The 21,899-nt window shown below is 45.4% G+C and overlaps 1 protein-coding gene across 1 annotated transcript; it reads left to right on the top strand.

Annotated features, from left to right (window-relative positions):
* Positions 1 to 222: 222 nt before the first annotated feature.
* Positions 223 to 12,529, top strand: LOC129823724 (CMRF35-like molecule 3). The gene is made up of 10 exons (XM_055882673.1): positions 223 to 547; positions 2,368 to 2,588; positions 5,932 to 6,055; positions 6,541 to 6,622; positions 9,959 to 10,113; positions 10,979 to 11,050; positions 11,134 to 11,245; positions 11,334 to 11,425; positions 11,635 to 11,684; positions 12,131 to 12,529. The coding sequence occupies exons 1-10, from the start codon at positions 499 to 501 to the stop codon at positions 12,206 to 12,208; spliced, it is 1,035 nt and encodes a 344-aa protein (XP_055738648.1). The 5' UTR covers positions 223 to 498; the 3' UTR covers positions 12,209 to 12,529.
* The last annotated feature ends 9,370 nt before the right edge of the window (positions 12,530 to 21,899 follow it).

Here is a 21,899-nt window from a genome sequence, read left to right as displayed (position 1 = left end):
GCGTTTCGTGATCGCGTTTGGTGTGGGGGGGCAAAATAAATGTATGCACGATAGCGCACGATGGCGCACGTGCGCAGCCGGTTTGGGCAAGGTGTTACTACAACTCTAAAACACAGCAATTCTTTATGTGCAGCAAAACCACGCATGAAAAAACTTTTGATGCGTTTTAAATGCCAAGTATGAGACTTCAACAAGAGATTAAATTGTAAAATTTTGGGCTTCATGTTGGAAAACAAAAAAGGAAAAACAAAATTTTTCATGTTATGATAAAGAAACAGTACATAAAATAGCCTATTAGTAATCATCGTTGGAGGTAATATGAACTAAAACAACAGGGAACTGAAACGGTTGAAAAATCTGTAACATCTGGACACCACATTTGTAGGGCATGTGACCAGCAGGAAGTGAGGGCTAGGGAACGAGTTGTTTTAGGAAACGGGTTTTATTAATGAACCACTTCTCACAGCGCCATAGCCTCACATAGTCACAGTCTGGAACATGACTCCTCTACTCTTCTTCGCCTTCCTCCTCCTCTCTCGTCTGCCAGGTAAGAACTGAACTCGGGTCTGGTTTCTCCTGAGACGCAGATTAACTCGTGCTTCACCTCCTCCTGGATTAACAACATTCCCGATGGAGAATCTCTAATGACAGTGTGATGGAGTCCCGGAGAAGGCTTAATCTGGGCCTGGGGAAACATGCTCTAACTTTTTAAACTTTGTAAAAGACACATTTGCTCCTCAGGATATAATGTATATAGTGAAGTAAAGGGTAGCTAGTGTTTGAGCAAACTAATTTAAATGGCTGAGAAGCTCATATTTTGTGGTGTTGAATATGTAAAACCATCCAAAAAGCTATCTTTCATTTCTACTTGTATAAAATCACATTGTTAGAGCATTTTGATGTTATGATTAGTAAAGTGTTGAAGGGAAGCCATGTTGTTTAGATTGTCTGTGTTTTCTTGCACAATATTGTCTTTTTTTCAGTTTTCAAACATTTCACTGGCACAAGTGTCCAAATTCATGGAATTCTCTGACAGTCAGTGGAAGCAGAAAGCAACATTCTCCTGTCTCCTTCCTAAGTCCCAGACTGTATTATGCCCTCAAGCAAGCGTGTCCTTCTGGGTTTGAACCTGGCTCGTTTGCACACCACAGGACTGTGTTAGACCGCAGAACTAAACTCTAGGAAATCATCTCAGGGAACTAACGGAATATTCAGGTCTCAGTCAAGGGGGAGGGAGAAGGGGCAGGAGAAGAGAAAGGAGAAGAGAGAAGGCAGACGGAGAGGGGATAAGGGTGGAGGAAAGTGGGGAGGGGGAGAAGAGCAGAGCTGCCAACTCTCACGCATTGACCATGAAACACGCATTTGACCCTCTTCTCACGCTCTCAGAAGAGGGAGTAGGGAGGAGGAGAAAAGGGAATAGGAAGAGCAGAAGGAGAGGGAGGAGAGAGGGAGTAGGGAGGAGAAGGAGAGGGAGGAGGAGAAAGGGGAATAGGAAGAGCAGAAGGAGAGGGAGGAGTAGGGAAGAGAAGGAGAGGGAGGAGGAGAAAAGGGAATAGGAAGAGGAGAAGGAGCGGGAGTAGGGAGGGGGAGGAGAGAGAGGGGGGACTGAGGGATGTGAAAGTGACAGTAACTATTTTCAAGAAAAACGAAACCCGAAGTGTCTTGTGGAGGAACATTCTGTATCCTGCTTTTTTATAGATGGGACAGCTTAGGGCTGCCGGTTAAAGATCAACAGTACCAGAGAGGAAACATGATTTTTAATAACATACACATTGACAGGCATGTGTTAGGGCTTAATGTCAGGGTTAATGACCTCTCTGCTCCCTGCCTGTAGTGTTTTTATGTAGGGTGACCTGGCAGTTGTAGAGGGGTTAGGGGTTAATGAACTTCTCTTCCTGCCTGTAGGTTCTCTATGTAGGTTGACCTGGCAGTTGTAGAGGGGTTAGGGGTTAATGAACTTCTCTTCCTGCCTGTAGGTTCTCTATGTAGGTTGACCTGGCAGTTGTAGAGGGGTTAGGGGTTAATGAACTTCTCTTCCTGTCTGTAGGTTCTCTATGTAGATTGACCTGGCAGTTGTAGAGGGGTTAGTGGTCAGGGGTTAATGAACTTCTCTTCCTGCCTGTAGGTTCTCTATGTAGGTTGACCTGGCAGTTGTAGAGGGGTCAGGGGTCAGGGGTTAATGACCTCTCTGCTCCCTGCCTGTAGGGTTTTTATGTAGGGTGACCTGGCAGTTGTAGAGGGGTTAGGGGTTAATGAACTTCTCTTCCTGCCTGTAGGTTCTCTATGTAGGTTGACCACTGTGGGTGATCTAAAGGTTCTGGAGGGGTCAGGGGTTAATATTAGGGTGAATGACATCTCTGCTTGTAGGCTCTCTCTGTAGGGTGACCACCGTGGGTGACCTGACGGTTCTGGAAGGTCGGTCGGTGATGATCCCGTGCCATTACGGGCCGCAATACGCCAGTTATGTGAAGTACTGGTGCCGTGGCAGTGTAAAGGACCTCTGTACCAGTCTGGTTCGCAGCGATGCTCCACGGGGGCCAGCATCTGGAGAAGACAAGGTGGCCATGTTTGATGACCCGGTACAGCAGGTGGGAGGATCAGATGGTTTCTATTATTAATATCTATTAGGATAGATACTTCATTGTACATTTAGTAGAATTGGCTGGTCAGTATGATGTCTAGTAGAATTGGCTGGTCAGTACGATGTCTAGTAGAATTGGCTGGTCAGTATGATGTCTAGTAGAAGTGGCTGGTCAGTATGATGTCTAGTAGAAGTGGCTGGTCAGTATGACGTCTAGTAGAATTGGCTGGTCAGTATGACGTCTAGTAGAATTGGCTGGTCAGTATGATGTCTAGTAGAAGTGGCTGGTCAGTATGATGTCTAGTAGAATTGGCTGGTCAGTATGACGTCTAGTAGAATTGGCTGGTCAGTATGATGTCTAGTAGAATTGGCTGGTCAGTATGACGTCTAGTAGAAGTGGCTGGTCAGTATGATGTCTAGTAGAATTGGCTGGTCAGTATGATGTCTAGTAGAAGTGGCTGGTCAGTATGACGTCTAGTAGAATTGGCTGGTCAGTATGATGTCTAGTAGAATTGGCTGGTCAGTATGATGTCTAGTAGAATTAGCTGGTCAGTATATTGGCTGGTCAGTATGATGTCTAGTAGAATTGGCTGGTCAGTATGACGTCTAGTAGAAGCGGCTGGTCAGTATGATGTCTAGTAGAATTGGCTGGTCAGTATGATGTCTAGTAGAAGTGGCTGGTCAGTATGATGTCTAGTAGAATTGGCTGGTCAGTATGATGTCTAGTAGAAGCGGCTGGTTAGTATGACGTCTAGTAGAAGTGGCTAGTCAGTATGATGTCTAGTAGAATGATGTCTAGTAGAATTGGCTGGTCAGTATGATGTCTAGTAGAAGTGGCTAGTCAGTATGATGTCTAGTAGAATGATGTCTAGTAGAATTTGCTGGTCAGTATGATGTCTAGTAGAATTGGCTGGTCAGTATGATGTCTAGTAGAATTGGCTGGTCAGTATGATGTCTAGTAGAAGCGGCTGGTCAGTATGACGTCTAGTAGAAGTGGCTAGTCAGTATGATGTCTAGTAGAATGATGTCTAGTAGAATTTGCTGGTCAGTATGATGTCTAGTAGAATTGGCTGGTCAGTATGATGTCTAGTAGAATTGGCTGGTCAGTATGATGTCTAGTAGAATTGGCTGGTCAGTATGATGTCTAGTAGAAGTGGCTGGTCAGTATGACGTCTAGTAGAAGTGCCTGGTCAGTATGACGTCTAGTAGAAGTGGCTGGTCAGTATGACGTCTAGTAGAAGTGGCTGGTCAGTATGACGTCTAGTAGAAGTGGCTGGTCAGTATGACGTCTAGTAGAAGTGGCTGGTCAGTATGACGTCTAGTAGAAGTGGCTGGTCAGTATGACGTCTAGTAGAAGTGGCTGGTCAGTATGATGTCTAGTAGAAGTGGCTGGTCAGTATGATGTCTAGTAGAAGTGGCTGGTCAGTATGATGTCTAGTAGAAGTGGCTGGTCAGTATGACGTCTAGTAGAAGTGGATGGTCAGTATGATGTCTAGTAGAAGTGGCTGGTCAGTATGATGTCTAGTAGAAGTGGCTGGTCAGTATGACGTCTAGTAGAAGTGGCTGGTCAGTATGACGTCTAGTAGAAGTGGCTGGTCAGTATGACGTCTAGTAGAAGTGGCTGGTCAGTATGACGTCTAGTAGAAGTGGCTGGTCAGTATGATGTCTAGTAGAAGTGGCTAGTCAGTATGATGTCTAGTAGAATGATGTCTAGTAGAATTTGCTGGTCAGTATGATGTCTAGTAGAATTGGCTGGTCAGTATGATGTCTAGTAGAATTGGCTGGTCAGTATGATGTCTAGTAGAAGCGGCTGGTCAGTATGACGTCTAGTAGAAGTGGCTAGTCAGTATGATGTCTAGTAGAATGATGTCTAGTAGAATTTGCTGGTCAGTATGATGTCTAGTAGAATTGGCTGGTCAGTATGATGTCTAGTAGAATTGGCTGGTCAGTATGATGTCTAGTAGAATTGCCTGGTCAGTATGACGTCTAGTAGAAGTGGCTGGTCAGTATGACGTCTAGTAGAAGTGGCTGGTCAGTATGACGTCTAGTAGAAGTGGCTGGTCAGTATGACGTCTAGTAGAAGTGGCTGGTCAGTATGACGTCTAGTAGAAGTGGCTGGTCAGTATGACGTCTAGTAGAAGTGGCTGGTCAGTATGACGTCTAGTAGAAGTGGCTGGTCAGTATGACGTCTAGTAGAAGTGGCTGGTCAGTATGACGTCTAGTAGAAGTGGCTGGTCAGTATGACGTCTAGTAGAAGTGGCTGGTCAGTATGACGTCTAGTAGAAGTGGCTGGTCAGTATGACGTCTAGTAGAAGTGGCTGGTCAGTATGACGTCTAGTAGAAGTGGCTGGTCAGTATGACGTCTAGTAGAAGTGGCTGGTCAGTATGACGTCTAGTAGAAGTGGCTGGTCAGTATGACGTCTAGTAGAAGTGGCTGGTCAGTATGACGTCTAGTAGAAGTGGCTGGTCAGTATGACGTCTAGTAGAAGTGGCTGGTCAGTATGACGTCTAGTAGAAGTGGCTGGTCAGTATGACGTCTAGTAGAAGTGGCTGGTCAGTATGACGTCTAGTAGAAGTGGCTGGTCAGTATGACGTCTAGTAGAAGTGGCTGGTCAGTATGACGTCTAGTAGAAGTGGCTGGTCAGTATGACGTCTAGTAGAAGTGGCTGGTCAGTATGACGTCTAGTAGAAGTGGCTGGTCAGTATGACGTCTAGTAGAAGTGGCTGGTCAGTATGACGTCTAGTAGAAGTGGCTGGTCAGTATGACGTCTAGTAGAAGTGGCTGGTCAGTATGATGTCTAGTAGAAGTGGCTGGTCAGTATGATGTCTAGTAGAAGTGGCTGGTCAGTATGACGTCTAGTAGAAGTGGCTGGTCAGTATGACGTCTAGTAGAAGTGGCTGGTCAGTATGACGTCTAGTAGAAGTGGCTGGTCAGTATGACGTCTAGTAGAAGTGGCTGGTCAGTATGATGTCTAGTAGAAGTGGCTGGTCAGTATGACGTCTAGTAGAAGTGGCTGGTCAGTATGATGTCTAGTAGAAGTGGCTGGTCAGTATGACGTCTAGTAGAAGTGGCTGGTCAGTATGATGTCTAGTAGAAGTGGCTGGTCAGTATGACGTCTAGTAGAAGTGGCTGGTCAGTATGACGTCTAGTAGAAGTGGCTGGTCAGTATGATGTCTAGTAGAAGTGGCTGGTCAGTATGACGTCTAGTAGAAGTGGCTAGTCAGTATGATGTTATCTGTTGACACTGGATTTCTCCAGTCAGCAGCATAATAAAAGGGTTAAAAGATGTGTATTTTTCATGTTGTTACAGTGAGCATGATAGTGAGGATGTGTTATATTTTATACCCAGGTGTTCACAGTAACAATGAGAGAGCTGCAGAAGGAGGACTCTGGATGGTATTGGTGTGGTGTGGAGGTGGGAGGAGTCTGGAGTGCTGATGTCACAGCCTCCCTTCACATCAATGTTATCCAAGGTGAGAGGACACAAGTCCCTCCTTCTCCCTGAAGTGTGTACTCATTTGTACACTCTTTCCCTTCATTTGTGCACTCGTTCACGCAACGAGTCACAGTCCCACTCCCCATTCTAACCCCTTCTCCCTTAAGTGTGCACTCATTGGCTGTGTTCTGATCTTATTCACTCCCTCTTTATGTATTTAAAAGCATTAGATCGGTGCAGGCACGGCTGGAGGGAGTGTCCACCATATTCCACCATCACACTACGCCATTCCTTATAAATCTACGAGGGGGGAGTGAACGAATGCACACTTCGTCAGAAGGGTAGAGAATTGGAATGTAGCCATTCACATAACGTGTGCACTCGTTTGCTCCTCCTCATGTATCTGCAGCATTGGAGTGGTGTGCTGGTCTGGTGGTTGTTACAGTGTGCTGTGGTGGGCTAGTTGGTATGGCTAAACTACACGTTAATACGTATATGTGTTGTTCTGGTGGTGCTGTACAGGTATGTCTGTGGTGAACAGCATGGTGAGTGGAGAGGAAGGAACCAGCGTCACTGTCCAGTGTCTCTACAGCCAGGGATACAGGTACGACTGGACATCACCTCTGTAGCAGGGCTGGAGAATTGCCGTCCCTGGAGAGCTACTGTCCTGTAGGTTTCACTCCAACTGTCATCTAAACGCACTTGATTCAAATATTTATAAGCTGAATCGGGTTAGTTACAACTGGGGGTGGAGTGAAAACGGACAGGAAGGTAGCTCTCCAGGAACAGGGCTGGAGTAAAAAACGAACAGGAGGGTAGCTCTCCAGGAACAGGGCTGGAGTAAAAAAGGACAGGAAGGTAGCTCTCCAGGAACAGGGCTGGAGTAAAAAACGAACAGGAGGGTAGCTCTCCAGGAACAGGGCTGGAGTAAAAACGGACAGGAAGGTAGCTCTCCAGGAACAGGGCTGGAGTAAAAAAGGACAGGAAGGTAGCTCTCCAGGAACAGGGCTGGAGTAAAACAGACAGGAAGGTAGCTCTCCAGGAACAGGGCTGGAGTAAAAAAGGACAGGAAGGTAGCTCTCCAGGAACAGGGCTGGAGTAAAAAAGGACAGGAAGGTAGCTCTCCAGGAACAGGGCTGGAGTAAAAAAGGACAGGAAGGTAGCTCTCCAGGAACAGGGCTGGAGTAAAAAAGGACAGGAAGGTAGCTCTCCAGGAACAAGGCTGGAGTAAAAAAGGACAGGAAGGTAGCTCTCCAGGAACAGGGCTGGAGTAAAAAACGAACAGGAGGGTAGCTCTCCAGGAACAGGGCTGGAGTAAAAAAGGACAGGAAGGTAGCTCTCCAGGAACAAGGCTGGAGTAAAAAAGGACAGGAAGGTAGCTCTCCAGGAACAGGGCTGGAGAGTTCTGCTCTATAGAGTACATAATCAAATCAAAGTTAATTCATTATGCACACAGTTTAGCAGATGTTATAGCAGGTGCAGTGAAATGTTTATGTTACTAGCTTCTAACAATGCCGTAAAAAGTAAAACAAGTACACAAATAAATACAATAAAACATTTAAATCTTGAAATGTCAGAACGAATCCAATTAACCCAAATAGCACTGTAACAGTGATCCAGATGCAGTCTATGTGTATATACACCAGATGAATTTACACAAGATATACTAAGAATGATATGTACAGCAGTAGATATACTAAGAATGATATGTACAGCAGTAGATATACTAAGAATGATATGTACAGCAGTAGATATACTAAGAATGATATGTACAGCGGTAGATATACTAAGAATGATATGTACAGCAGTAGATATACTAAGAATGATATGTACAGCGGTAGATATACTAAGAATGATATGTACAGCGGTAGATATACTAAGAATGATATGTACAGCGGTAGATATCCTAAGAAGGATGTGTACAGCATGTGTTAGTGAGCTATATCAAGAATCCAGTATATACAGGGCATTTGGAAAGTATTCAGACCCCTTGACTTTTTGTTACGTTACAGGCTTATTCTAAAAAATATTTATATGTTTTTATATACTCATCAATCTACACACAATACCCCACAATAACAAAGAAAAAACAGTTTTTTTGAAATGTTTGCAAATGTATACAAAAACAGAAATACAGAGACAGAAACAGAAAAATAGACTCTTTGCTCTGAGACTAGAAAATGAGCTCAGGTGCTTCCTGCTTCCATTGATCATCCTTGAGATGTTTCTACAACTCTATTGGAGTCCACCTGTGGTACATTCAATTGATTGGACATGATTTGTAAAGGCACACACCTGTCTATATAAGGTCCCACAGTTGACAGTGCATGTCAGAGCAAAAACTAAGTCATGAGATCGAAGGAATTGTCCGTAGAGCTCCGAGACAGGATTGTGTTGAGGCACAGATCTGGGGAAGAATGTCTACAGCATTGAAGGTTCCCAAGAACACAGTGGCCTCCATCATTCTTAAATGGAAGAAGTTTGGAACCACAAAGACTCTTCCTAGAGCTTGCCACCCGGGCCAAACTGAGCAATCGGGGGAGGAGGGCCTTGGTCAAGGAGGTGACCAAGAATCCGATGGCCACTCTGACAGAGCTCTAGAGTTCCTCTGTGGAGATGGGAGAACCTTCCAGAAGAACAACCATCTCTGCAGCACTCCACCAATGAGGCCTTTACGGTAGAGTGGCCAAACGGAAGCCACTCCTCAGTAAAAGGCACATGACAGCCTGCTTGGAGTTTGCCAAAAGGCACCTAAAGACTTTCAGACCATGAGAAACAAGATTCTCTGGTCTGATGAAACCAAGATTGAACTATTTGACCTGAATGCCAAGCGTCACGTTTGGAGAAAACCAGGCACCATCCCTATGGTGAAGCATGGTGGTGGCAGCATCATGCTGTGGGGAAGTTTTTCAGCGGCAGGGACTGGGAGACTAGTCAGGATTGAGAGAAAGATGAACAGAGCAAAGTACAGAGAGATCCTTGATGAAAACTTTCTCCAGAGAGCTCACGACCTCAGACTGGGGCGAAGGTTCACCTTCCAACAGGACAATGATCCTAAGCACACAGCCAAGACAACGCAGGAGTGGCTTCGGGACAAGTCTCAATGTCCTTGAGTGGCCCAGCAAGAGCCCAGACTTGAACCCGATCTAACATCTCTGGAGAGACCTGAAAATAGCTGTGCAGCGACAATCCAACCTGACAGAGCTTGAGGATCTGCAGAGCAGAATGGGAGAATCTCCCCAAATACAGGTGTGCCAAGCATGTAGTGTCATACACAAGAAGACTCGAGGCTGTAATCGCTGCCAAAGGTGCTTCAACAAAGTACTGAGTAAAGGGTATGAATACCTATGTAAATGTGTTATTGCATTTACATTTCATTTATAAATTAGCAAGCATTTCTAAAAACCTGTTTTTCCTTTGTCATTATGTAGATTGATGAGGGGGGGGAATTATTTAATCCATTTCAGAATAAGGCTATAACATAGCAAAATGTGGAAAAAGTCAAGGTGTCTGAATACTTTCCGAATGCACTGCAAATGAATATGTGGTGTGTATAAACCAGTGTAACTAAAATACAATGTACAGTAGTAGAAATAGAATCAGAAATGTTGAGAATACAGTATTTGGATACAGTACAAAAACCCCATGGTGAAATGGATCGCAATTGCAGGAATTTAGCTTCTGGATCAGAGTCTGGAATATAAACATATATGTATGTGAATGGTGTGTAACCTGTCTATATAGAATACCCTAGCATCAGAACTGAACTCTTGCTCCCAATGTGACTTGTGGCAGAGAGAGTACATCTTACAGTAGGCCTGTGATTTTGTGCAGTTGCCAGTAGGATTGTGGGTCTGTGACTAGTCTGTCTGTTGTCAGGCAGAGTGAGAACTGCTGGTGTCGTAGTGACGTGTGTGTGTGTGTGTGTGTGTGTTGTCAGGCAGCATGAGAAGCGTTGGTGTCGTAGTGGTGACTGGAGCTCCTGTCTGGTGACAGATGGTGAAGGGCGGTATGAAGACCAGGCAGTAGAGATCAGAGATGACCTGACCAAGGCTTTCACTGTCACCCTGAAGGGACTAGCCCGGAGAGATACAGGTATGGAGAATATAACTCATAATAAATAATATACCATGGTGCAGTTATGTGGATTTTGATGATGAAGACAATCTATATATTATATTGTATCTGCAGGATGGTAATGGTTATTATTACCATGGTAATATTCTAATGTATCTGCAGGATGGTAATGGTTATTATTACCATGGTAATTTTCTAATGTATCTGCAGGATGGTAATGGTTATTATTACCATGGTAATATTCTAATGTATCTGCAGGATGGTAATGGTTATTATTACCATGGTAATTTTCTAATGTATCTGCAGGATGGTAATGGTTATTATTACCATGGTAATATTCTAATGTATCTGCAGGATGGTAATGGTTATTATTACCATGGTAATATTCTAATGTATCTGCAGGCTGGTACTGGTTATTAATATTCTCATGTGTGTGCAGGCTGGTACTGGTTATTAATATTCTCATGTGTGTGCAGGCTGGTACAGGTTATTAATATTCTCATGTGTGTGCAGGCTGGTACCGGTTATTAATATTCTCATGTGTGTGCAGGCTGGTACTGGTTATTAATATTCTCATGTGTGTGCAGGCTGGTACTGGTTATTAATATTCTCATGTGTGTGCAGGCTGGTACAGGTTATTAATATTCTCATGTGTGTGCAGGCTGGTACCGGTTATTAATATTCTCATGTCTGTGCAGGCTGGTACCGGTTATTAATATTCTCATGTGTGTGCAGGCTGGTACCGGTTATTAATATTCTCATGTGTGTGCAGGCTGGTACCGGTTATTAATATTCTCATGTGTGTGCAGGCTGGTACTGGTTATTAATATTCTCATGTGTGTGCAGGCTGGTACTGGTTATTAATATTCTCATGTGTGTGCAGGCTGGTACTGGTGTGCTGCAGGACAACAGCAGGTGGCTATCCACATCCTGGTCACTCCTCCATCCACAACAGGTACATGATGATTAGATATGATTGGCTGAATCATGAGTTAGAACAAGCAGGATTAAGAAACCTGTTGTGTGTTTGTCCCGCAGCGCCTGCTCCTACAGTGACGTCCCCACCAGAAGAAAGCCCCCAGTCTGTTCCTGTGTCTCCGTCTGTGTCTCCTCTTCCCAGACACGTAGCTAAAGGAGCAGTCCCCCACAGGTAACACTGCAGACCAGGGAGGGATAGGTAACCATGGGTAGAAGTTACCACAGCTATATGTAGCCCTGTGTGTGTGTGTGTGTTGCAGGCCACTATGGGAGTTTCCTCTGATGGTGTGTGGAGTTTTGTTCATCTTGATGGTTCTGGTGCTGCTGCCATGGAAGATACTGGACCAATACAGTGAGTCCTGTACTGGGTATAGTAGGTTTATAAACACACAGAAGGCATGACATGGATTTCACACTGAAGGTTTCTAGTGAACAAAATGCAGGCCTTATTCATAACTAGTTCATGGAAATGTGTCCTGTTACAATGACGCTGTCTGCTAGTAGACAATGGAATAAGCATATTTTATTGCTCCTAAGTTAAACCTCACCATATCTTTTCAGACAAAACACACAGGACAAGACAGGCAGAGGAGCTGGAAGCCAGACTCAGTGTAAGTCCACTCCAACTATCAGCTGATCCAGACTCAGTGTAAGTCCACTCCAACTATCAGCTGATCCAGACTCAGTGTAAGTCCACTCCAACTATCAGCTGATCCAGACTCAGTGTAAGTCCACTCCAACTATCAGCTGATCCAGACTCAGTGTAAGTCCACTCCAACTATCAGCTGATCCAGACTCAGTGTAAGTCCACTCCAACTGTCAGCTGATCCAACACACAAGGGGTGTTGCAAAATGTTGCGAAACGTTTTGCAACATAAACCATTTACTCCAAACAGAAAACGCAAATGAGTTTCTATTGTACAAGGTCCCTCGTTTCGTATGCTTCCGTTTGTTTCTTAAACAGTAAACGGTTTCCATAATGAATACACCCTTGGTCCCCTTGTTTTAAACACCTGGGAGTTGACTGACTGCCCCCCCCCCCCCCCTCTCCCCCCAGGACCCCCCAGGTGACGACTGGCAGAACACCTCTGTCATCTTCCTCAACTCCGCCTCACAGAAGATGTCAGGTTTCTGACCCCGCCCACCCTCCAGTCACCTCTGACCTCTAACTTCCACCCTCTATCTCTGGCCACCTTTCTTCAGAGCTGGACGCCATGTTGCTGCCTCTAAATATTCCATCCATCCAACAATATGTTCAGTACCATGCTGTATGATCCTGCCCTTTGGTACAGACCTGCTAAGTACCACAAATGCTAATGATGTTAGTTATTGGGATCATTACCTGACATGTTAAATAATGTTACGATGTTTACTGAAATCAGTGTGTATATAATCTACTGTAACTATTTGTTTGTATTACATATTTACATTTTCTATTAAAAAAATTAAGAAAGAATTACATGAAAGGGACTAGTTATTCTAGTTCTCAGTATACTGGTTGAACAAGTTGCTATAGAAAGGGACTAGTTATTATAGTTCTCAGTATACTGGTTGAACAAGTTGGTATAGAAAGGGACTAGTTATTATAGTTCTCAGTATACTGGTTGGACAAGTTGGTATAGAAAGGGACTAGTTATCATAGTACTCAGTATACTGGTTGAACAAGTTGCTATAGAAATGGACTAGTTATTATAGTTCTCAGTATACTGGTTGAACAAGTTGGTATAGAAAGGGACTAGTTATTATAGTTCTCAGTATACTGGTTGGACAAGTTGGTATAGAAAGGGACTAGTTATCATAGTACTCAGTATACTGGTTGGACAAGTTGGTACCTATGAAGTGTGCATACATGAAATGGGGGTATCCACCTACTCAGTGACACCAACAGATTACAATTCTGATGAGTTGATAAATATTAGCGGCGTAGCTCTTATTGCGGGTCTTTAACTGGGAAATCACTTCACTATTGTGCGCATTGAGCATTCCTTTTGGACTGTAAAGTCAGGCAATTATAGCTATGGATGCTAATATTTGTGTAAACTCTTTGGAATTGTAATATGTGGATGTCACCGTGTAGGGCTGTGGGCTGACATCCCATTTATCGGGAGCATATTCGATAGGTGTCGTCAAACTTGTGCCACGGAGGTCTGAGTGTTTGCAGGTTTTCTCTCCTCCTTTGTACTTGGTTGATGAATGAAGGGCACTAATTAGTAAGAAAGTCCTCTCACCTGGTTGTCTAGGTCTTCAATTGGAAGGAAAACCCAGCAGAAACTAGGCCCTCCATGGAATGAGTTTGACACCCCTGCTCTATAGGCAAGGCTGTACCGTTCAATACGAACAATGACCAAATTACCCCCCCAAATGACCCCTGACCTGCTGGACCTTCTGATATGGTGACACATCTTTTCATATGCCGCCATAGCATTTTAAAGTGGCCTTTTGTCCCTAGCACAAGGTATAAAATACATAATAAAATATATACACACAATAGTGTGTAGAGCAGTATTCAACTCTTAGCCTAGCAATCCGGAGCCTGCTAGATTTCTGTTCTACCTGATAATTAAATTGCACCGTTCAAGTCTAAAGCAGTCCCTGATTTGGAGGGGAACAATTAAAAAACGAAGTGGAACTGGCGTTGAGGTCAAGAGTTGAGTTTGCGGCGTGTATAATCACCCCCCCCCCCCCCCCCCCCCCCCTTTTATTGTGAGATCCCTCGCTGTACAACCTCTATAATTAGACGTTACACTAACATACTCTGGAGCACCGTTCATATTAGATGAGAACCATGGTGGATTGGTAAGTGAACAGAAGAAAATAAATGCTGGACAGGTTGAGGGCTGGATCAGTTATAATATTTTGCCAGCTATTTTATCTTTAGTTTTAAAATACCTTTTAGTCTTAGTCTCATTAGTCATTTCATCCTTCGTTAGTTTTACTTATCAGTCCACGGAAACCAATCAATCAATCAATTTTATTTTATATATGTACAGAAACCCAGCCTAAAACCCCAAACAGCTAGAATGCAGGTGTAGAAACCGTGGACAATGTGACAAATTGTTGTTATTATCAGTCGACTAAAACCCTGGACAACGTGTCTAATTTTAGTCACAAGTCAAAGCATTTTTTCCCCTATTAAATAATGAATATTTTATTGCTAAATATCCTCTGAGTTCTATCGTGTGTACATGCGGCGTGAGAGCGGCAACACGGATGAATGAATAACGGCATAGATGGGAAAATAGAGCTTCTGATGTGATCAAAGCAAAAATAGCCTACACGAAAGTAAGAGAGGGAGTAAACATTGTTTCTCGTTGAGATTAGTTACAAGTCATGTGTCCACGTGCCTTGCTTCGCATCAGTTCAAAAGAGTTAGGAGTGAAGTGGGAGCTGTGTGGGAGAATAGCCAGGCAGATCAGCTCAATCAGACCGTGCGACTGAAAGATATCAATTCTGCAAACAAATGTCCCCTTTTCTCCAATCCTAAACATGCAGAATATTTCATACAATCCTCTCATTGGCAGAATTGACATCTTATCTTGTCAAAGGGACAAATGCTCACTAACGGGGATGCAAACAAATGTGGACAAAACGAGAGAAATACGCTTTTTGTGCGTATGGAACATTTCTGGGGTCTTTTACTTCAGCACATGAAACCAACACGTCGCATGTTGCGTTTCTGTTTTTGTTCAGTGTAGAAACAATACTGTTTACTCCCTCACTTTCTTGTAGGCTATTTTTTCTTTGATCACATCAGAAGCTCCATCTTCCCAAGTGCGCCATTATTCATTCTTCCGTGTTGCCGCTCTCGCGCCGCATGCCATTAGCCTCAGGTGGAATTCTCCTCTAGTCATTTTCGTAGACTAAAATGAAAAGTACATTTGTAGTAGTTATCGCCCCCCCCCTCCCCCCTCTCGTAATCATCATAATTTTAGTCAGGAAAAATAGGTCGTTGACGAAATTAACACATGAAGGATGGATTAAGGTTGAGCGTATAGGTATATTGCAACTTCAGCAAATGATGCCGATTTGGTGTTGATAGCCACCTATTGTAATCATTATTGAAGCAAAGGTATTGATACTCACGTTTGCACTTCAGTCTTAAGAGGTGAGAATGGTCCTCCAAAGACACACTTCTCTACTCCAATGTTGGTTTCAATGGTGTCATGCTTTGGGCACTGTGGATAAAATAAAATTGGCAAATTGATTATTCAGAAAATATCAAATCTTCAAGAACTATCCCCACTTAAAAATAGTGAATGCATCACCTTACCCCCACCCCCCCTTTAATCCATACCTTCAACTGAAGGATGAGTATCATCAAATTGGATAAACCTCTTCTTATTTGATAATGTTATCCCCAGTATCCACTGCTCAGTGTTGGTGGTTACACTTTCCCAACCTCATCAAATTAGAACACCCTGCCTCCACATCATCACAGTGCCATAATGATGATTTGAAATGTTACCTAAAACCTATGTTCAATTTGTTACCTTGTGCAGGGCCCGATAAAATCTGCATTGTGGAGATTAAAATGGATAAAATAAACAAGTTGTAGGAAAGCAACTAAATGTATTGAATTAATTATCCTGTTAATCATTAGGAACAAAATGAGTCAGTGACTTTCCTGCAGCTTTCTTAAACGGCACAGGAATGCCGTGTGTGTACACGCACGCACGCACGCACACCCCCACACACACACACGATTTATAAGGGCTAACATGGTGTTGAATTACATGAGTACATATTTAGAAAAATGTTATGAGGTCATACATACATTTCAATCGCACTATAACTCCTGCTTTCACTAGCCTCTCACTTTTGACTCAGAGTCCACATCAAGCTCATCCTCCATGTTGCTGTGCACTAGGGGGTTCCTCTGAAACAGACGCTGAGGGGGTTCCTCTGAAACAGACGTTGAGGGGGGTTCCTCTGAAACAGACGTTGAGGGGGGTTCCTCTGAAACAGACGTTGAGGGGGGTTCCTCTGAAACAGACGTTGAGGGGGGTTCCTCTGAAACAGACGCTGAGCGGGGTCCTCTGAAACAGACGCTGAGGGGGGTTCCTCTGAAACAGACGCTGAGGGGGGTTCCTCTGAAACAGACGTTGAGGGGGGTTCCTCTGAAACAGACGCTGAGGGGGGTTCCTCTGAAACAGACGCTGAGGGGGGGTCCTCTGAAACAGACGCTGAGGGGGGGTCCTCTGAAACAGACGCTGAGGGGGGTTCCTCTGAAACAGACGCTGAGGGGGGTTCCTCTGAAACAGACGCTGAGGGGGGTTCCTCTGAAACAGACGTTGAGGGGGGTTCCTCTGAAACAGACGCTGAGGGGGGTTCCTCTGAAACAGACGCTGAGGGGGGGTCCTCTGAAACAGACGCTGAGGGGGGTTCCTCTGAAACAGACGCTGAGGGGGGTTCCTCTGAAACAGACGCTGAGGGGTTCCTCTGAAACAGACGCTGAGGGGTTCCTCTGAAACAGACGCTGAGGGGGTTCCTCTGAAACAGACGTTGAGGGGGTTCCTCTGAAACAGACGTTGAGGGGGTTCCTCTGAAACAGACGCTGAGGGGGGTTCCTCTGAAACAGACGTTGAGGGGGGTTCCTCTGAAACAGACGTTGAGGGGGGTTCCTCTGAAACAGACGTTGAGGGGGGTTCTTCTGAAACAGACGCTGAGGGGGGTTCCTCTGAAACAGACGCTGAGGGGGGTTCCTCTGAAACAGACGCTGAGGGGGGTTCCTCTGAAACAGACGCTGAGGGGGGTTCCTCTGAAACAGACGCTGAGGGGGGTTCCTCTGAAACAGACGTTGAGGGGGGTTCCTCTGAAACAGACGTTGAGGGGGGTTCCTCTGAAACAGACATTGAGGGGGTTCCTCTGAAACAGACGCTGGGGGGGTTCCTCTGAAACAGACGCTGAGGGGGGTTCCTCTGAAACAGACGCTGAGGGGGGTTCCTCTGAAACAGACATTGAGGGGGTTCCTCTGAAACAGACGCTGAGGGGGGTTCCTCTGAAACAGACGTTGAGGGGGGGTCCTCTGAAACAGACATTGAGAGGGTTCCTCTGAAACAGACGCTGAGGGGGGTTCCTCTGAAACAGACATTGAGGGGGTTCCTCTGAAACAGACGTTGAGGGGGGGTCCTCTGAAACAGACATTGAGAGGGTTCCTCTGAAACAGACGTTGAGGGGGGTTCCTCTGAAACAGACATTGAGGGGGTTCCTCTGAAACAGACGCTGGGGGGGTTCCTCTGAAACAGACGCTGGGGGGGTTCCTCTGAAACAGACGCTGAGGGGGGTTCCTCTGAAACAGACGCTGAGGGGGGTTCCTCTGAAACAGACGTTGAGGGGGGGTCCTCTGAAACAGACATTGAGAGGGTTCCTCTGAAACAGACGCTGAGGGGGGTTCCTCTGAAACAGACATTGAGGGGGTTCCTCTGAAACAAACGTTGAGGGGGGGGGTCCTCTGAAACAGACGCTGAGGGGGGTTCCTCTGAAACAGACGCTGAGGGGGGTTCCTCTGAAACAGACGCTGAGGGGGGGTTCGTCTGAAACAGACATTGAGGGGGTTCCTCTGAAACAGACGCTGAGGGGGTTCCTCTGAAACAGACGTTGAGGGGTTCCTCTGAAACAGACGCTGAGGGGGTTCCTCTGAAACAGACATTGAGGGGGGTTCCTCTGAAACAGACGCTGAGGGGGGTTCCTCTGAAACAGACGCTGAGGGGGTTCCTCTGAAACAGACGTTGATGGGGGTTCCTCTGAAACAGACGCTGAGGGGGGTTCCTCTGAAACAGACGCTGAGGGGGTTCCTCTGAAACAGACGCTGAGGGGGGTCCTCTGAAACAGACGTTGAGGGGTTCCTCTGAAACAAACGTTGAGGGGGGGTTCCTCTGAAACAGACGCTGAGGGGGGGTTCCTCTGAAACAGACGCTGAGGGGGGTTCCTCTGAAACAGACGCTGAGGGGGGTTCCTCTGAAACAGACGCTGAGGGGGGTTCCTCTGAAACAGACGCTGAGGGGGGTTCCTCTGAAACAGACGCTGAGGGGGGTTCCTCTGAAACAGACGCTGAGGGGGGTTCCTCTGAAACAGACGTTGAGGGGTTCCTCTGAAACAGACGCTGAGGGGTTCCTCTGAAACAGACGCTGAGGGGGGGTTCCTCTGAAACAGACGCTGAGGGGGGTTCCTCTGAAACAGACGTTGAGGGGGGGTTCCTCTGAAACAGACGCTGAGGGGGGTTCCTCTGAAACAGACGCTGAGGGGGTTCCTCTGAAACAGACGTTGAGGGGGTCCTCTGAAACAGACGTTGAGGGGTTCCTCTGAAACAGACGTTGAGGGGGGTCCTCTGAAACAGACGCTGAGGGGGGTTCCTCTGAAACAGACATTGATGGGGTTCCTCTGAAACAGACGCTGAGGGGGGTTCCTCTGAAACAGACATTGAGGGGGTTCCTCTGAAACAGACATTGAGGGGTTCCTCTGAAACAGACATTGAGGGGGTTCCTCTGAAACAGACATTGAGGGGGTTCCTCTGAAACAGACATTGAGGGGTTCCTCTGAAACAGACGTTGAGGGGGTTCCTCTGAAACAGACGTTGAGGGGGGTCCTCTGAAACAGACGCTGAGGGGGGTCCTCTGAAACAGACGTTGAGGGGGGTCCTCTGAAACAGACATTGAGGGGGGTCCTCTGAAACAGACGTTGAGGGGTTCCTCTGAAACAGACGTTGAGGGGGGTCCTCTGAAACAGACGTTGAGGGGTTCCTCTGAAACAGACATTGAGGGGGTTCCTCTGAAACAGACATTGAGGGGGTTCCTCTGAAACAGACGCTGAGGGGGGTTCCTCTGAAACAGACATTGAGGGGGTTCCTCTGAAACAGACGCTGAGGGGGGTTCCTCTGAAACAGACATTGAGGGGGGTTCCTCTGAAACAGACGCTGAGGGGGGTCCTCTGAAACAGACGTTGAGGGGTTCCTCTGAAACAGACGTTGAGGGGGGTCCTCTGAAACAGACGTTGAGGGGTTCCTCTGAAACAGACATTGAGGGGGTTCCTCTGAAACAGACATTGAGGGGGTTCCTCTGAAACAGACGCTGAGGGGGGTTCCTCTGAAACAGACATTGAGGGGGTTCCTCTGAAACAGACGCTGAGGGGTTCCTCTGAAACAGACGCTGAGGGGGTTCCTCTGAAACAGACGCTGAGGGGGTTCCTCTGAAACAGACGTTGAGGGGGGTTCCTCTGAAACAGACATTGAGGGGGTTCCTCTGAAACAGACATTGAGGGGGTTCCTCTGAAACAGACATTGAGGGGGGTTCCTCTGAAACAGACGTTGAGGGGGGTTCCTCTGAAACAGACATTGAGGGGGTTCCTCTGAAACAGACATTGAGGGGGTTCCTCTGAAACAGACACTGAGGGGGGTTCCTCTGAAACAGACATTGAGGGGGTTCCTCTGAAACAGACGCTGAGGGGGGTTCCTCTGAAACAGACATTGAGGGGGGTTCCTCTGAAACAGACGTTGAGGGGGGTTCCTCTGAAACAGACGTTGAGGGGGGTTCCTCTGAAACAGACATTGAGGGGGGTTCCTCTGAAACAGACATTGAGGGGGTTCCTCTGAAACAGACGCTGAGGGGGGTTCCTCTGAAACAGACATTGAAGGGGGTCCTCTCTGTGTGATGATCCTGGAGTCACAGAGACATAACATACAGAATGAGGCCATCGTTACATTCAATAAAAACATTCCTGATTTACACCTGCAAACTGCAGCTCTGCCAAACTTCTAGCTACTGCATACAAAATGTACTTGTTTAGCTGCTTGTAAAGTCATCAGCTACAATTCACACTTCATGCCAAAACCACTTGTATTGTGCTGTTGCCCTTTTCCTGGCTTCCACAGCAGTGAGAGTAGAGACCTCGCACCATCTACAATCTATATATTCAATATATCCCTTAGGGGCAAGGGGTCCATATGCAATCTACTTTCTCTTTCAGTTCTTTACTCGCCCTCACTGTCCTGAACACACCACATATAAAAGCAAAGATCTCAGAGATGACGTTTGCAAAGCAGTTAGGATCCTTGATTTAACATTTAAACTTAAAACTTGAATGTTGAAAATATTGTTTTATGAAGCTTTCAAGAGGCAACATGTCATCTTTATTAAGAGGGGACAAATGCAAATAAACGGGTCAAAACTTTACCTTTTCTTTGTTTTTTTTACCAGGGCACCTTTGAGCTTGTCTTTTTATATGGAGGGAAGAGAGATTACCTTAGCTTGATGGCATTGTCCGACAGTGTAACAGATTGTGTGCACACGTGTGTGTGTGCGCAAGAGAGAGAAAAACTGAAACATGGAAAGGGGAGAAAACAGTTTACCTCAGTAAGGGTTCGCCAAAAGAGGTCAACGATTCCAATTCTCTGCTGTTGTCAAGAGAAGCTTGACCATGCAAGCTAGACTCTCAGACAACTAGCAAGTTAGTCAACCAAATACACAACTGGGGAGTATTTAGCACATTTTAGACAGTTAACTTAGGTTGTAATATGGCATGTTTACGAGCTTGGCTTCCTCAGGGATTTTACCCGCGCAATGCTACTGGTTTAATTTGAACGTTGCAAGAACATTTCTGTGTATCAGTTGTCAAGACGGCGCCTGATGGTCCCCCCCCCCAAAAATGCATTGCATATCACCCCTTGTTACTGTTGCCAAACCCATCAAGGCCATGATTGGTGAAACACTGATCCATTCACAGAACTTTTTTGTCTGGCAAGGTTAGGATATACACACACACAATGTGGTGTGTTCAGGACAGTGAGGGAGAGAAAAAAAAACATTTAAATAATTTTAGAATAAGGCTGTAACGTAACAAAATGTGGAAAAAGTCAAGGGGTGTTGTATATACTGTATATTCAGCCTGAGACTTGTGCAAAATAAATGTTCCTTGCAGGGCAGAATTCTGATTAAAATTGCATTTAAACTTGCTCTACTGGTGGTCTGTGGGGTTTGTCCTTCTGCTGCTCAAAAATGTAGACAAAATATCAACAGCGTAGAATTATTAACCATAATTTCAGTATGCTGGTCTGTATATCAGTTTATACTTCCGTTTTCAATTTCAATACTGATGCAATTCGCACATGACAAACACTTGCACAATATGGCAGAGCCTGACCAAACAGCAAACATTCCCCGCTGATTGCAGGAAACGTGCTTCGGTCACTTACTACAATCCGTTACGTTTAGCTATTGTTTACATATTGTGCAACACCTGCAATGAGTCAAGAGATCGGTAGAACATACCGGCGCCGCAAGTCAGGTAAACAACACTTTCTTGTGGATACCCCATCATCACCTCATACCGTCAAAAGGACCAACAACATGTACAACATTCTGGCTTATAGAGATTGTTGCGGCTTTTTTTACAGCGACTTCTTTCAGACTGGTAACCATGGTAACAGTGTTTAGGCAAATATGTATCCTTTGATCCAATAAGTGTACACCAATACGTCAAGAGCCCTTGATCATATATTTAACCCTGAAAGAATGCCTAATCATTTTCAGTTTTGAGGTGTCGTTTCTCTTATTCAAATTGTCAAACATTTAAATGGCATCGATTATAAAATATATTCTGCTTGAAGCTAGAGGGCAGTATTTTTATGTTTGGAAAAATAACGTTCCCAATATAAGCTGCCTATTTCTCATGCCCAGATGCTAGAATATGCATATAATTGACAGATTAGGATAGAAAACACTCTAAAGTTTCCAAAACTGTCAAAATATTGTCTGGGTGTATAACAGAAATGATTTTGCAGGCGAAAACCTGAGGAAATCCAACCCGGACGTGCCTCTTATTTAAAAAAAATC

The sequence above is a fragment of the Salvelinus fontinalis genome, chromosome 26 (assembly GCF_029448725.1).
Source record: "Salvelinus fontinalis isolate EN_2023a chromosome 26, ASM2944872v1, whole genome shotgun sequence".
Lineage (NCBI taxonomy): Eukaryota > Metazoa > Chordata > Actinopteri > Salmoniformes > Salmonidae > Salvelinus > Salvelinus fontinalis.
Note: the sequence above shows the minus strand (reverse complement) of the source record. Positions and strands in the feature narration are given on the sequence as shown.